This window comes from Panthera onca, chromosome E1 (assembly GCF_046562875.1).
Source record: "Panthera onca isolate mPanOnc1 chromosome E1, mPanOnc1 haplotype 2, whole genome shotgun sequence".
Taxonomy (NCBI): Eukaryota; Metazoa; Chordata; class Mammalia; order Carnivora; family Felidae; genus Panthera; species Panthera onca.
The window spans coordinates 5119929-5135470 of NC_138352.1; the positions used below are offsets into that span (position 1 = coordinate 5119929).

General features: G+C 39.3%; 1 protein-coding gene across 4 annotated transcripts in view; it reads right to left on the minus strand.

Moving 5' to 3' along the window:
• ABCA6 (ATP binding cassette subfamily A member 6) overlaps positions 1–13111 on the minus strand; it is a 60880-nt gene extending 47769 nt beyond the window's left edge. Inside the window, exons 1-8 of one of the 4 annotated variants that reach the window (XM_060645572.3) lie at positions 12182–13103; positions 10986–11085; positions 8995–9196; positions 7823–7984; positions 6001–6104; positions 5130–5356; positions 1786–1927; positions 806–991 (exon numbers count right to left, since the gene is read on the minus strand). In XM_060645572.3, coding sequence (XP_060501555.2) covers positions 806–991; positions 1786–1927; positions 5130–5356; positions 6001–6104; positions 7823–7984; positions 8995–9196; positions 10986–11081 — 1119 coding nt within the window. In that variant the 5' untranslated portion in view covers positions 11082–11085; positions 12182–13103. Of the gene's footprint in view, positions 1–805; positions 992–1785; positions 1928–5129; positions 5357–6000; positions 6105–7822; positions 7985–8994; positions 9197–10985; positions 11086–11998; positions 12101–12181 lie in introns of those variants that run through there. The other 3 variants (XM_060645573.3, XM_060645574.3, XM_081791096.1) reach the window with 3 other exon arrangements.
• Between the last annotated feature and the right edge of the window lie 2431 nt (positions 13112–15542).

Consider the following 15542-nt stretch of genomic DNA (forward strand, 5'->3'; position numbering starts at 1 on the left):
AAAGTAAAAACGAATATCGTATGATTTCATTCGTATGTGGAATTTAAGGAACGCAACAGACGCGCATAGGGAAAAGGAAGGAAAAATAAGATAAAAACAGAGAGGGAGGCCAACCGTAAGAGACTCTTAAATACCGAGAGCAAACTGAAGGGTGCCCGAGGGGAAGTGGAAGGGCGGGGTGCGCTCAATGGGGGATGGGCGTTAAGGAGGACACTTGCTGGGATGAGCACAGGGTGTCATATGTAAGTGATGAATCTCTGGGTTCTACTCCTGAAACCAATACTACACTGTGTGTGAACTCACTTGAATTTAAATAAATAATGAAAAAAAGAAAGGTGAATAGCTGCATATGAGAAACAAGAAGAAAATGCTTCCGAATGAAAATACATCTGAGAGGGGAAACTCTGTCTTATTCAAGATGTTCTTATTCAAACTTCCTTATGTGATGATGATTTTTCTACACTGGAATAATAACATTCTCAAATCTAGTCTTAGGCTAGAATTGTTTAGCATAAATGCTCCTAATCTGAAAGAGCACTTAGGGGCGCCTGGTTGGCTCCGTTGGTTAAGCATCCGACTTTGGCTCAGGTTATGATCCCACAGCTCGTGGGTTTGAACCCCACGTCGGGCTCTGTGCTGACAGCTCTCTCTGCCCCTCCCTTGCTCACACTCTGTCTCTTTCTCTCTCTCTCTCAAAAATAAGTAAACATTAAAAAAAGAGAAAGAGTGCTTGCAACCATGAAGAGTTATGAAGCACCAAGTTCTTTTGAGAGTTCAATAATAAAGCAATTAACTAGGCTCCTACCTTACTCAATCCAGCAGTAAAGGTAAATGGGCTGCAGATACTCAAAATCCACTCGAGAGAGGAAGGGAGTTGTCTGTAATATGCGGCGAATCCCACGCCCCCCCAGAAGACAATGAGGAGAAACATAACCAAATTGGTGAGGACTGTTTTCTTTAGCAACACACTCATCAGGAACACTAAAGCTATCTGAAAGAGAGAGAAGACGTCTAGCCGTTAAACAGCCATTACACAATAAATACAGATGTCTAGATCATAACATAAATATTTATCAGCGAGACGCTGATGAAGATATCAAGGCATCACAATGCTCAGTCCTTCCCTCAACCCCTTTGTAAAGAGGATCCTTATTTGTTCTCCTCAACTGCTAGGCATTAGTTGCTGAAGAAAGGGCAGGGGGCAAGCTCTGCGCACCGAGGACAAGGATACACGTGCACACTTGGAAACACCCAAAGAAACCACATTAATGTCTTAAGAAAGAACACCTATGTACCCTCTCCAGGAAACACCCTGGGAGGCGGGTGGGGGGGGGGTGCGGTGTAGAGGCTCTTGCTTTATGAAGGAAGAGGGGTGACATGGGAAGAGAGGGCAAGATGGAGTGTCAGAGGGAGATACTGTGCAAGCCACCATGTTATGGGGAACGTTTGGGACGAAGAGACAGGTCCGCCCCTCAAGCGCATCCTCATGAACCGTCTAGAAAAGTCTTAGAGTCAAAATATTTTTAGAGTCAAGGTTTTTTTTTTCTTTTTGAGGCATCGTTGCATTAATGCAGACTTTATGCAAAAGAGAGGTCCAATTGTATTTCATACTAGATCAACTTCTCAACAACTCCTAGAGACTTTCTCAAGCAAGTACGCACACACCTGCACACAAAGCGGACACGAAGGAAATAACGAACTGTAATGACCTCCAGAGAACTTCATTTTTACTACATCTAGCTACGACCTAAAGCAGAGAACGTGGTAATAAATGTATGCACTTACCAAGGACAAGCCGTATAAGAAAAAGAGTGTACATATGACCATGAAGCCTGTCATGACTATAATTTGGGTAGATGTTATGACAACTGTGATGATTATGGAAATAATGAAGAAGAAGCCAGCATAGATTAAGCCCCAGGAGAGCCTAAAAGAAGACAAAAAGTTATTTCAATTATTTTAACTTCATTAGGAAATATTAAAACCTACCAAAAATCTAAAGAATGATACAATGTTTACCATTCTATCTGCCTACTTAGGTTAGTAACGAAAATGTTATTAATATTACATTGGTAGGGCTGTGCTGCTGCCTCCTGGCTAAGCATCAGCTCTGCACCCACTTATTGTATAAATAGAATGAACACCTGCATACATAGCATCATCTTGTATGTGTTCTGCTGTTGCTCATCTACATCAATGGACATATATGATATTATTCACTGTTGTATAATAATATTTCATCGTATGACTATATCCTAATGTTCTCCTGCCCATGGACTTCTGGGTTGTTCCAATTTTTGTCTCCAATTTTACTTCCAGTTTTTATTTATTTGCTGCTGCTGAGACCACTCTCGTACTTGTCTTTTTTGGGAAAATGCACAAAAGTGTCTCAAAGGGGTAACTGCTGAAGTAAAGAGATTAAGCTCTTTATGCCTTCAGCGTTATAACATATTACCGAGGTGTTCTGACCGTAGAAATGGGAGGGAATATAACTAAGCTGCTGATCAATCAGGGAACCACAGAAGCCCCGGGGGCAGAGGAGAATTGGACCGTTCTTGGGGATTTCAGCCGGCCGGACCTCCACGCTCCCTAGTAGTAGAAAACTGAAATTTCATAATTCCTCCAGGCCCATTCTTTTTTTGCTATTCCTGTTCATGTTTCCTTTTTTGAAAGCTGATATAAATGAGGGTACAGCCTTAAGTGCTCATTCTGTGTTGTTTTAGATGTGCTGGGGTTCGCATTTTTATCAGGTGGTTAGTAAGAAATAGTATTCAGTCTTAGATCTAAGAGGACCACACAAGGTGTTTGAGTCCGGGCTTCCTGTTTTACAGATAAGTAAACTGTAGGTCCTACTGTTACTTCATGGGCCTATTCAAGACCCACCGAGTAAATCAGTAGCCAAGCCCAGACGACAGTGCGCGCTCTGCTCAGTCCTCTTGCCTCTACACGAAATTGCCCAACGGAATAAGAAACCGGGGCGCCCGGGTGGCTCAGTCGGTTAAGTGTCCGACTTTGGCCCAGGTCATGATCTTGCGGTTTGTGGGTTGGAGCCCTGCTTTGGGCTCTTCGCTGACCGCTTGGAGCCTGGAACCTGCTTCAGATTCTGTGCCTCCCTCTGTCTCTGCCCCTTCCCTGCTCACACTCTGTCTCTCTCAAATGAATAAATGTTTAAAGAAAAAATTAAAAAAAAAATTCAACAGCTGAAAAAAATAGTGAGAGTATTAAAACCAGGAACTTGCATCAATATGCCCCAGAACAACTGGTTTAATTACTGCTTATTCGACTTCTTTTTAAAGGTCGTGGCATTACAGTGATTCAGCCTTTGTTGGAAACATCAGCATTTTTGGAAAGCATATGGCATTCTGCAGAATCCACTTCCTGAGTACAGAAGGGAACTGCTACAGGTGGGAATTAAAAGTCTATACAGTAGGAGAATTACAAATGAAGGAACTTAAAACATTACCTAGAAAAGGGAACTCATTGCAGGGAGTTTGGCGATGGGGGGGGGGTGCATGGGGAGGATGTTAATAAAGCTGTGAAAGCCTTCATGATAAAAACAAAGCAATTCAGTCATCACGCTTAAATAATAAATGCTGATGACATTTCACAGTTATTTCACATTACTTAAAAAAAAAGGTTGTGATACAACTTATTTCCAATACACACCCTGTACTTGGCAAAAACATTTCAGATTTGTTTTTTCCTTTTTAGTTTTAAGGATATATATATATATATATATATATATATATATATATATATATATTCGTTTTGCTAACTTTACATTACATGCATACTAAGAAGCATTTACCCTGAGGATGAATCCACATGTAAATATCCAACACCTTTCTGATTAATCCAGAATTGACTTGTGTCCCCCCATTCTCAGGTGACTACAGGGATACTGCCCCACAGGACATCCTCTGAACTAAAAAACAGTCCTATTTACACAGAGTCCCCCTCACTACCCTCCTAACAGACTCCATTCATTTCTTTGCATTTGCCAAAGTTTCACTGCAAACCACTCTTTTTTTTTTTTCTTCATTTCAGAAACACATTTTCCTCTTTTTCTGTTTCACAATTAAGGTATGTTAGAATCAAAACTCTCTCTGTTAATCAAATATACTTGATAGAAAATTTAAAATTTCCTAGACCATAATGTTATTTTAGGGAACATGTGACTTACAGATGATTGTTCAGTAAATAATTCCTCACCCATTCCAAATAGTTCCATAGCCACAAAGAGTAATTTTCTTGCTGTGGGGACTATACAAAGACACATTTCCCAGGATTCAGTATTGAAAAATGTTAGGTTTTTTTTTAAGTTTATTTATTTATTTTGTGTGTGTGTGTGTGTGTGTGAGAGAGAGAGAGAGAGAGAGAGAGAGAGAGGGAGGGGCAGAGAGAGAGAGAGAGAGAGAGAGAATCCCAAGCAGGCTCTGCACTGTCAGCACAGAACTCACGGGGCTCAAACTCATGAATGGTGCGATCATGACCAGAGCTGAAATCAAGAGTCGGATGCTTAACCAGCTGAGCCATCCAGGCGACCTCTTGGAAGCTTAGAGCTTGTATGATTTGTGTTTTTTTCTTCTAGTCTTACCCGTTATCATTCTGTGAGATCCTTGTTTCTATTCTTCAGTCATTTGTTTTTATTATAATACAAACACACACACACATAGACAGACACATACCTAAATATACGTGTGTTTAAATATATGTATTTAAAAACATCTAAATCATTTCTGAATGAGTCAAGATACAAAGATATCAATATATGAACAAATGTCCTTATTGAGCCCTTCCAACATGCCAGCCTAAATGCTATATGCACTGGGCATATTTTATAGGACATCTCAAGTCCAACACATGGTACTTAAGTGCTGCAAAAATATATATCCCTGCTGATCTAAACCTCTGAACACAAGCTAGCCATTATAGGATCATACTTTCTTCAAGTATGAGGAAGTGCGGAGAAGTCAAATGATAACCATGGGCAGACCAAGCAGGAGGGGTGCCATCGGGGCCGCTGCATTGGAGTCTCAGCTGTGGCACACAGTTCTGGAAATAATGACACGTTTTTACCACTTCCTAATTTCTGATTATTCGTCACACTGCTTGAATCGGTTACTCACCAGAAGGCTGAATCTTGTAGACCCATCATTTTCATCAACTCCTTCCATTTTTTCCTCTCTTTTGTAACGTTGAGCGATATAAAGTGTATCAATGGAAAAAAGTAAAGAAGGCAGTAGAAAATAAACATCTCCTTTTGAAGAATGTTTTTATGAATAAAAGGTAAAGTCTTCATATTTATAGCAGTAACTGACATCAACTCTTCTGTCACAGAGCGGTTTGTTGCGATCTAAAGTGGGGTTTAAACAAGGAAAATCATTATTTGAAAAAATAGGAACTGAACAGGCTATGGTGAAATCCACACAAGCTTGTGAGGGCTATACCAACATCAATTCCCTGATTTTAATATTGTTCTGCGGTTATGAAAGATATTACCGTTAGGAGTAACTGGGTGGTGGGTACGTGGACCTCCATGTACATTGGTTTTTGCCATTTCCTTTCCCATCACTCTGAAACTCCTTGAAAATTAAAGGTAAAAACAGGGGCGCCTGGGTGGCGCAGTCGGTTAAGCGTCCGACTTCAGCCAGGTCACGATCTCGCGGTCCGTGAGTTCGAGCCCCGCGTCAGGCTCTGGGCTGATGGCTCGGAGCCTGGAGCCTGTTTCCGATTCTGTGTCTCCCTCTCTCTCTGCCCCTCCCCTGTTCATGCTCTGTCTCTCTCTGTCCCAAAAATAAAATAAAAAACGTTGAAAAAAAAAAAAAAAAAAAAAAAGGTAAAAACAAAAGCAATGTGTTCCTTCGCCTAAATCCAATCTCAGCCTTTGTATCCCTACTTCATTGTACAAACGTATGAAAACCTGAGCATATATCACCTTTCACCCAAATCTCGATACCTGTGGAACGAGTTTACGTGAATTATTAGAACTTTTCTTACTTGTATGATAGCAGCGTCAATGGCAGTTTGTAAAGTCACAAATCCTCTATTCCAGTATTTGGCCAGAGAACAGGAAAAGTCACCATGCATATTCCAACAATGAGCTACAAGCACAAAGGGAGGCGATACCATAAGCGACGTTAGCAGATGGACGTCATTAGAGAATAAGAAATGAGAACCCAAGGGAAAACAATCTAGAGGAGTCTCCACCAGTCAGAACTTATAACCACATAGGAAAAAAAAAAAACCAAATAAAGTTCTTAATGAGGCAAATTTTATTCTCCGAGACTGTAGTATGCATAGGAAGTGTTAGACATGAAAAGAAGGTGAAAGCTGGGGCGCCCGGGTGGCTCAGTCAGTTGAGCGTCTGACTTCAGCTCAGGTCATGATCTCACAGTTCAAGAGTTCGACCCTCCCCCCATCGGGCTCGCGGCTGTCAGCGAAGAGTCCGCTTCGGATCCTCTGTCCCCCTCCCTCTTCCCCTCTCTTGAAAATAAATAAATACTTGAAAGAAGATGAAACAAACATGCCACTCCCACCATGCTGGGTTCCCTGCTGTGCCTCAAAATGCTAAATGCGCTCTTGTGCTAGAACTTTTTTTTGCTCATATGCTCATATGCTCCATATGATCATGGATCCATTATCCATGGCTCCATGGCTCCATGGCTCATTCCTCCCCTCTATCCTGATCTCTTCTCAAAAGTGATCTCAGCACAGAGGCCTCCCCTGGCCACCATAAATAAAAATATCCGGAAGAGCATTTGGGCTCTATCTTGCAAGCCTGCTCTATTTTACTTTGTTGCTTTATCACCACTTGGCAGAGTGCATCATTTTTGTCCCATCCCCTGTCCCCGACTGGAATGACTCGTGCAAACAGGCTTCCCTCTGTGTTTTGCTCACTTTCATCCCCAGGGCCAGAACAGTGCAGGACACAAAGAAGACACTCAGAGAATGAATGGGAAAGAACCGATTCTCTTAGTCACATCAATTCTGCTTCCTGAAAGGCCCTCGGACCCATTCACTCTCCTTCTCAGCTGCTGCCAGTCGTGTCCGAGCTGCCTTTGGCTCCCTGGTATGTTTGGCTGTGTTCTCCCCCACCGCTCTGCAACCCATGCCCTGGGCCATATCCAGAGAGCTCCCTTAGGCTTGGGGGTCTAATCTCTTCTCTGCCCTAATTAAAGTACCTCAACGGCTCCCCAACACCCTAGGTTTGTAGGACGTCACGGGGTCCAGCCCTTGGGTTAACTTCAGCCTCAGTCTCCTGTCACATTCCTTTCCATGTCCTCTGTTCAGCTATACTCATCTTCTTCCATGGATACAAACGGATGCCCTTGGCACCTCAGGACTTTCACACCTGCCCTTCCTCTGTCTGAAATGCAACGCTTTTCCCACCCCCATGTGCCAGTCCTTCTCATTTTAAACATCACTTCGCCCCGTAAGACTTCTCTCATCTCACAGCTTATTAGGAACCCCTGGTCTAAGTCTCCCACCCGCTCAGCACCTCTCTTTGCACTTGTCATGAACTCATCAATGTCTGCCTTTCCTGCTGACCTGGAACCTCACCTGAGGCCAGGACCTCTCCGTCTGGATCACCCCGCATCCTTTGCAACATGCCCCTGTGTGCTCACTTTATCTCCATTGGATGACTCCATCATGTTTTATCGTGAGAAGATATGATTGCCCTCGGAATAAGTTCAGCGATACAATGTGCTCTATCTACTTTATCATGTTCTATCAAAAGCATCTCTGTTGCCCATCCCAACCTATTCCTTATGTGGAAAACATGAAAAATACCACAATGATATTTTATATGGAAAGTCACCTGTGAAAAGATCTTCCTTCAAAAATGGAATGTTATATCCCTGAACAAATTTTAGCTTATAAGAGAAAGCGTCATTAAAGATGATTCCCACCAGGTCTGCAAAACTGTCTAAAAGTAGTTTATCCATGGATTTTCGATTTGGCACTCCGATGATTCTTCTTTCTGTGGATGACAAGGTAAAAATAGACATAGAGGGTTGCACACTTTCACCGCAACGGAATGTGATATCCAACGGTGTCATCAGATTGGAATGAAACTAAAATCATTTTCCACTTAAATGAAACTTATCCCAAAAGGCAGGGAGGGCCTTTTGAAAAAAATGGTTTAGATTCTAGACTCAGGAGACATGCGTGAGAACTGAGTGTTTTCTTTTAGTAATGACAAGTATTATGGCAAATTTTAGGTATAGAGAAATATTATACTAGGGTAAGTATGCATAAGAGAACGAGGATACAAAAATAGAAGTAAATGGGAGTAGTAACTGTAGAGTCAGGGGATTCCAGATTTCAGATTTACTGAAGCAAAGACACCTCATCTGATTTTTGCCTTATGTGGGAACTAAGATTGCCAGGTAAGTGCATTTCTCACAGCCAGCAAAGTCACCTGTGAGAAATCGAGGGTTAAAGAGCAGACTACCAAACTGCACCCACCTTGCCCATGAGTGAAATACACATTTGATCTTAGTTATCTCAGTTACATAGTGATTTCATTTAGAGTGAAGGCCTTTAAAGATGTGTACAAAGTATACCATATGCAGACAGAGTATCTTTAGATTAGCCATCCTTACTTTTCATAGTTCTGACATTATAATTTAATAGCTAGATTTAATTTCTTTTATTTCGATGTTTTTTTTCCCCTGTGTTGTAAATCTTAATCACTGTATTTCCATGTTAAGGGCACCCGCTCCCACAAATGGCATATTCTCCTAGACACTATTCTGCAAATCTGAAATTATAAATTTATTGTTTTAAGTAAATTCCAATAGAAATGCAGACCTCCCTAATTGGACCCCCATCAAGCTGAAAGGCTTTAAAAAGCTAATTGTTGCGAGAGAAAGAAAAAACCAACCAAATTTGTAGGCTATCTTGATAACCTAAATAATTAGCATGATAGATCACTGTCAGTTCGAATTCAACATGTATACATCAATTCAAAAAGATTAGTACACCTACCTTTCACAAATGGAGCAAATGTCGTTTTATTCACTATCTGCTGTGTTATATCAGAGACGGGTGTATACACAACACCTATAGAGTTATTAAAGTTATCTGCCCTTCCCAGAGCTTGGGGAGGAATTTCAGGAAAATATGTCTTTTCTCTGAAATGTGAAAACAGTCCCATGTACAGTGCCAGAAGTATTGGGAATATCCATTCCTATAACAGGAGGAAGAACGAATTTAGATTATATTCCCTTAAAAGGTTCAGCCAATACCAAAGAACGGTTGAAGATAAATTCTGATTTTGCCACATAGTTGGCTTCTCTTTGCTCTCAACTCTTCAGAGCAAAGGGAACCCAACAAAAGATGCACACCGAGATAGTTGCCACATAGATCATTCTCCAACACTAGAACTAAACTTTTGTATTAAATCATGAACTACTGCAGAGGCCATCATAAAAACCAACAGGGTGACTAATAGGATGACAATTCTTAGGCCTGGGCATCGGACTTTATAGTCTCTAAGACACAGAGGGTCCCAGATAGAGTTCATGATGGCAAATAGCAACATTTTGGTCAATTGTCATATTCTTGTATTGGAAATCAAAAACAAACAAACAAACAAACAAACAAACAAACAAACATGAAAAGGAACTGAGTGTTGGATATTGCCCAGTGGTTCACCAATATCAGTAATCTCTTCCTGCTTAAAACAATGCTAGACCACATTCCCAGCCTCTGGGAATGAAGTCAGACCTAGCGATTGAGTGATTGAGTTCCAACCATAGAACATGAGCAGAAATGATATGCAACCTTCAAGGCCTGGCTTGCGGAACCATGCAAAACCTATATTCTGTCTCAGTCCCTGTACTTTCTGATGTTCTGACTAGATTCAGACGATCCAGGGGAGATCTCCAAAGCCTAGGGAGATGGCAGAGTCCCTAGATGAAGGAGCTCGGGTCCCTGACTGACTGTATGGAGAAGATTCCTTCACCTACCAGACCCACTTTAGTTTCACTGTCAACCTTATTTAGACTATGAGCAAAGTGAAAAACAAACTTTTGCTGAGTTAAGCCTCTGAGATTTGGGTCAGTTACCTGTAGATAGCCCACCTACCTAATGCAACTGACAATCAGTGGTGGTACTTGGTCCGTAATTCTTGGAAATAGTCTTTACGTAGAAAATTTATGGCTTTGAAAAGAAGTGCCCCAAGTTAAAATTTCTCAATTTCTGCTGGGGCTCTTTTGATTATTTCTTTACTCTAATTTTGTTACATATGGTAGCAGCTTTAATAGCTGCTATAATTTCCCGGGGTGCCTGCGTGGCTCAGTCAGTTAAGCATCCAACTCTTGGTTTTGGCCCTGGTCATGATCCCATGGTCACGAGACTGAGTGCTGTGTTGGGCTCCATGCTCAGCATGGGATTCTCTCTGTCCCTCTCTCTGCCCCTCTGCCTCTCTCTCGCTGTCTCTCCTTCTCAAATAAAATAAAATAAAATAAATAAAAAATAAAAATCAGGGCACCTGGGTGGCTCAGTCAGTTGGATGTCCAACTTCGGCTCAGGTCATGATCTCAGGGTCCATGAGTTCGAGCCCCGCGTCTGGCTCTGTGCTGACAGCTCAGAACCTGGAGCCTGCTTTGGATTCTGTGTCTCCCTCTCTCTGCCCCTCCCCCACTCGCTCTCTCGCTCATTCTCTCTCTCTCTCTCTCAAAAATAAACATTAAAAAAATTTGTAAATAGTTGCTAATAATTTCCCATACAATTAAATTCTCATTTATTCTTTTTTTTTTTTTTTTTTTTAAATATGAGGAATATTCTTTGTCTTTGCAATACTACGTTATTTTTCAGGGACTACTATGAGACTCTCAGTTCGACAAGTATGGTTAGAGGCAACCTCAAAATCAATGAATCCAGTCTGCTACTTAAAATATAGAATAAGAGCATCGTTAGGGGATAAAATAAAAGAATAAGGTGAGCTGCAGAAAGAGGGAAAGTTTCAAACATACCAATAAGCTCTCTCTTTTCATTCTCCATTTCTTAAGAAAATTCTTGTGCAGAAGTGCCTGAGTTTGGTGGTACACACTTTTCTGTTTCATATTCATTTAGCTTTGCATTGAACAAACAAGGAGAAAATTAACAAGGTGTGAAATAAACCAGAAAAATAAGTGTAATAAGAAACATCTTGGGGAGAGTGGCGGAAAAGCAGAGAGAAAAACCTTGATCATCGTTTGGTGGAAAACATTTCCTGCCTTTAAGAACTACAAAAAATGAGTTTAAAATATCATCTTAATAACACATGGCTGCAAAATTTTACATCACATATAATCACTGTAAGCTATTTGGGAGAGTGGGTAACCATTGGGACATAGTGTTCAGTGTCACAATTTTCCCGAAAAATAAAGAGCAGAACAATGAAAAAGATATTGTTAGTTTTCAGAACCTGTAAGCCACTTCACATGTTTTTACCTCTTATACCAGAAATTCCACTATATGAATAGAGTAATTGAATTCTATCTCATCCGATTAATAATTTTTGTTCTTTGCATTTAAATAGAAATACCAGAGCTAATCAAATTAACCAAAATTCTGATTATTTCAATTCATTTGAGTAATTAATTATGCCCAGTAAACGTAACCTCAGTGGACTCTTTTCCTGTAGCATTTCCCTTTCAGATGAAACTGAACAGCTTTCATCCAAAAGAGCTAGGCTGTGAGATAGCAATTCAGACCCAAACTACCTGAAACTTGATTGTGAGACACAAGAAGGATAGAAGAACTCATCTCCATTTTCTGAATTCAGAAGTCCTTGAATAACTGAGGAAACTAACGAGTAAGAAGAAAGAAAGAAAGAAAGAAAGAAAGAAAGAAAGAAAGAGAAAGAAAGGAATCCCATGGAAAGTAACTTTCCCCAAATGTTTGCAAATAAGCCAACAGAGACGATTTTTTTTCAGCTTTTATACTCTCAGAATTAAATTATTTTAGATTTGCATAACAAAATATTCAGACAATTCTCCCTCACCTAGTACAGAAGCAGATTTTACTATTTTCCTTTATCCTGGTGTTCTACCTGCACAATACAAGTTGGTTGGGAATAAACTGGAAAATTTTATCATTAGGTCTTTGGAAACATCTGAAAAAGAGACTGATTTTAGCAGTGTCCACCCACATATTTGCCATAGCACAACTAAACAGCTCTACTTACCGTCTGGAAAATTACTCTGGAGACACTGTCGAAGCACAGTTCTGTTTTTGTGTACAGGAACAATGAAAATTTCCTTATTTCTACTTCTTCATTTATTCCTTAAATGGGTGCCTTCCCCAGGCTGCTTTGTGAAGGGGTGGGGGGGGGGGGGGTGTAGTCAGACCAAGCTGCACATAATGAACTTGTTTTGTTTTCTGCCTTTTCTTCCCTAAGCCAATTATTTGCAGGGAAACGATGGTTCAGTGGTTGGCTGGGAAGAAAACAAACCCTGTGTTTGTGCACTTGGCCTTTCAACTCCAGGGATGAGGGGTAAAACGGTAAACAAGGAACACAGAACTAGCCTGTCGAACATGATGAGACCAAGATGGGGAAAAAGCAATAAATAAGTAAAAGCAACCACTAACTAAAGGGTTAAATGTGTATGAGAAATCTTTAGCTAGTGTTTTTTTGTTTTTTGTTTTTTTTTTACTGCTGATGTTTAAACCCAACTGCCAATGCTATATTTGACTAATGTATACTAAATGGGCAGAATGTACTGGAACTGAAGGTTTTTTTTCCTAATAAAGCTAAGCAACCCAGAGTCTGCCGTAGAGAAACACCTAATTTGGACAAATGAAGAATTGTGAACAAATTCCTTTCTCCTGCTCTGTTCATAGGGAATGCAGGATTTCAGAAGGCTCATAAACAAAATAAAATTAAGCAGATTGCCAAGGACTAAAAAACATATAAAAAGATTCAGGTCAATTTTTATGGATGAAGACTGGGGAAAAAATAAAATTTATTCAATTCCCCTTGCGTAGTCTATCTCAGTAAAGAGTTGCAAACTTTTCTTGACCTGCCAAAGTAAATGGCAAAACAGGAAGCCAAAGTCCATGAATTGGGAAATCTCAAATATTTGACATGGCTCCGAATCCACAGATGTTAATAATCATAAAGTTGAGAGTTGTTCTGGAAAAGAAGAGAATAATTTAAAAATATTTAAGCCATGGTATTATATATATGTATATTTCTCTCCTTGGTAATTAGTTCTATTTTTTTTTAAAGTCAACAGTGAAATATCATATGTCTTTTACATTAAAAATTGGCAAAAACAAAGACAATAAAGATACTAAAGGTCTCATGGAGGGGAGGGTAGAGGGTCAAAAACACTGCTAAAATTTTGTATCAATAATAGGCCAATGATCCAAACAAAAATTCTGTTTCTTTTATATCACCTGGAATATAATTCAAGTTTTTATTAATTTTGCTGTCGTTGTTGTCATTGTTGTTTTAGACCCTATGTACTCTATTTTAGGAATCTATTTTAGGAATTTTCACTTTGCTTACAATGCATTCAAATTCACACTACAATATCAATAATTATGTTGATTAAATATATTTTATTAGTTTCAGTTCTTACCACTGTTTCTTATATATGCTTTGTGTTCCTCTTTCTTGACCTACTTACTCTGATTTATTTTTATTTAGGAGGTCATTCTTATTTAAGCCTGAAGATTTCCCCATAAATGGTAACCTAATATAATGAAGTACCCAAACTCTGGCTATATTGAAATGGTGGGTAAAATATAAATATATATATATATATAAAGTCAGATATATAACCAAGGTTTAAAAAGAAAAAAGAAAAAGGTAAAGGAAAGAAACCAGGAAACAATGGAAGAAACAATAAGAAAGGAAGGTACTTCCCCAGGTATTAAAAATGAAAAGAGAAATTAAAACCAGAACTATGAATGGTATGCCAGCAATCAGCTGTCCAAAGAGGAGTTTTAATAACCTTGTGACCTAGACTCGATGGTTTACAAAGCTGGATTTCATATCTCTGCATGAATCCAGAAGCTTCACAGGACTTCTCAGTGCTAGAAATAAACAGAAATTAGCAAAACCACCTATTACCCCGAGGAAGAGCAAGGATGTGTATGTTTAGCCCCATCTCTGGGTTAAAAAATATATATACTCCATAGAAAATGAAAAACCCAAACATGTAGGACATGCCAGATACAGGAAATGGGGGAGAGAATCTTAATTTATTCTTCCTGTATGGTAACATGTCTAGAATATAACAAATGTCATAGAAGTTAGTTGCATTCTGAAGCCAAACTTGGGTTTGAATTCTAGCTCTACCACGTGTCAGCTATGTGACTTTTCACAAGGTATTTAACCTTCCCTCCCCCCTTAAAATGGAGATAATAACAGGGTATGTATGTATGCATGTATGTATATATGTATGTGTGTGTGTATGTATAGTTACTGTAGAGATTAAATTCATTAGTACAAGTAAAGTTCATAAAACAATGCTTGGAAAATCATAAAAACTCAAAAAATGTTATTTGTTTCTGATAATGCTCCTCCTCCTATCCTTCCTCCTCCTCCTCCTCCTCCTCTTACTATTACTATAAATCTGGAGCCCCACAGAGAAGATGCAAACAATTCTATAGAGATATGTCCAGGATTCAGGGCACAAACCAGTATCGTTAAAGAAAGATTCCTCCTAGCAGCTAAGCCCATAATCAAAAGTCCACCATGAAAGAGAATCAGCAGGCCAGAAAAAAAGGGGGGAGGGGGTTACTATTAACAACCGTAATAACTGAAGATAATAAAAATTATGACAGAGTCTATAAAATATATATTTAAAGTATTAAAAAAGAAATGTGAGATAGTTAAAATAGGAAGCAATGACAAGGAAGACTAATAGGAAAACAGCCCATTAGAACTTATAGATATTTAAAAGGATTAATAAAAGTTAAGATTAAAAACATAATGGATAAGTTTTATATCAGATCAGGCACGGCTGAGGAGACGATTCATAAGCCAGAAATATATCTGAAGAAATTTTATAAAGTTTAGTGCAAAGACAGAACAAGATGGAAAAATAGTGAAAACAAATTAAAAGACATGAAAGACATGTCTAATAGGCATTTTATAATAAGGAAAAGAAAGAGAATAAATAGGAGAGAAGATGGATGAACATTTTCCAGAATTGATGATATGAGCCCTCAGATTTAAAAAAACCATAATGTGTCCTGTGAAGAGTTAAAAACAAAAATCCAACAACTAACTATTTTGCAGTGAGCTTTCAAAACATGAAAGAAAATGGAGAGAAAGAAATACTCAAAAACAATAAAGTAGAAAAGACAAGTTATCAGTTAAAGATCAACAGTTAGCCAAAGGATGCCATAAAACAATGGAATAATGTCAAAATGCTGAGAGAAAATGAACGGTCAACCTCAAATTCTATACTCAGCTAAATGTGCATGGAATAAAGATCTCAGTGAGAATTGGCTGAACTAGAAGATGTACTTCCATTAAAAATAAGATGATTTGGGGGCGCCTGGGTAGCTCAGTTGTTTAAGTGTCCAACTCT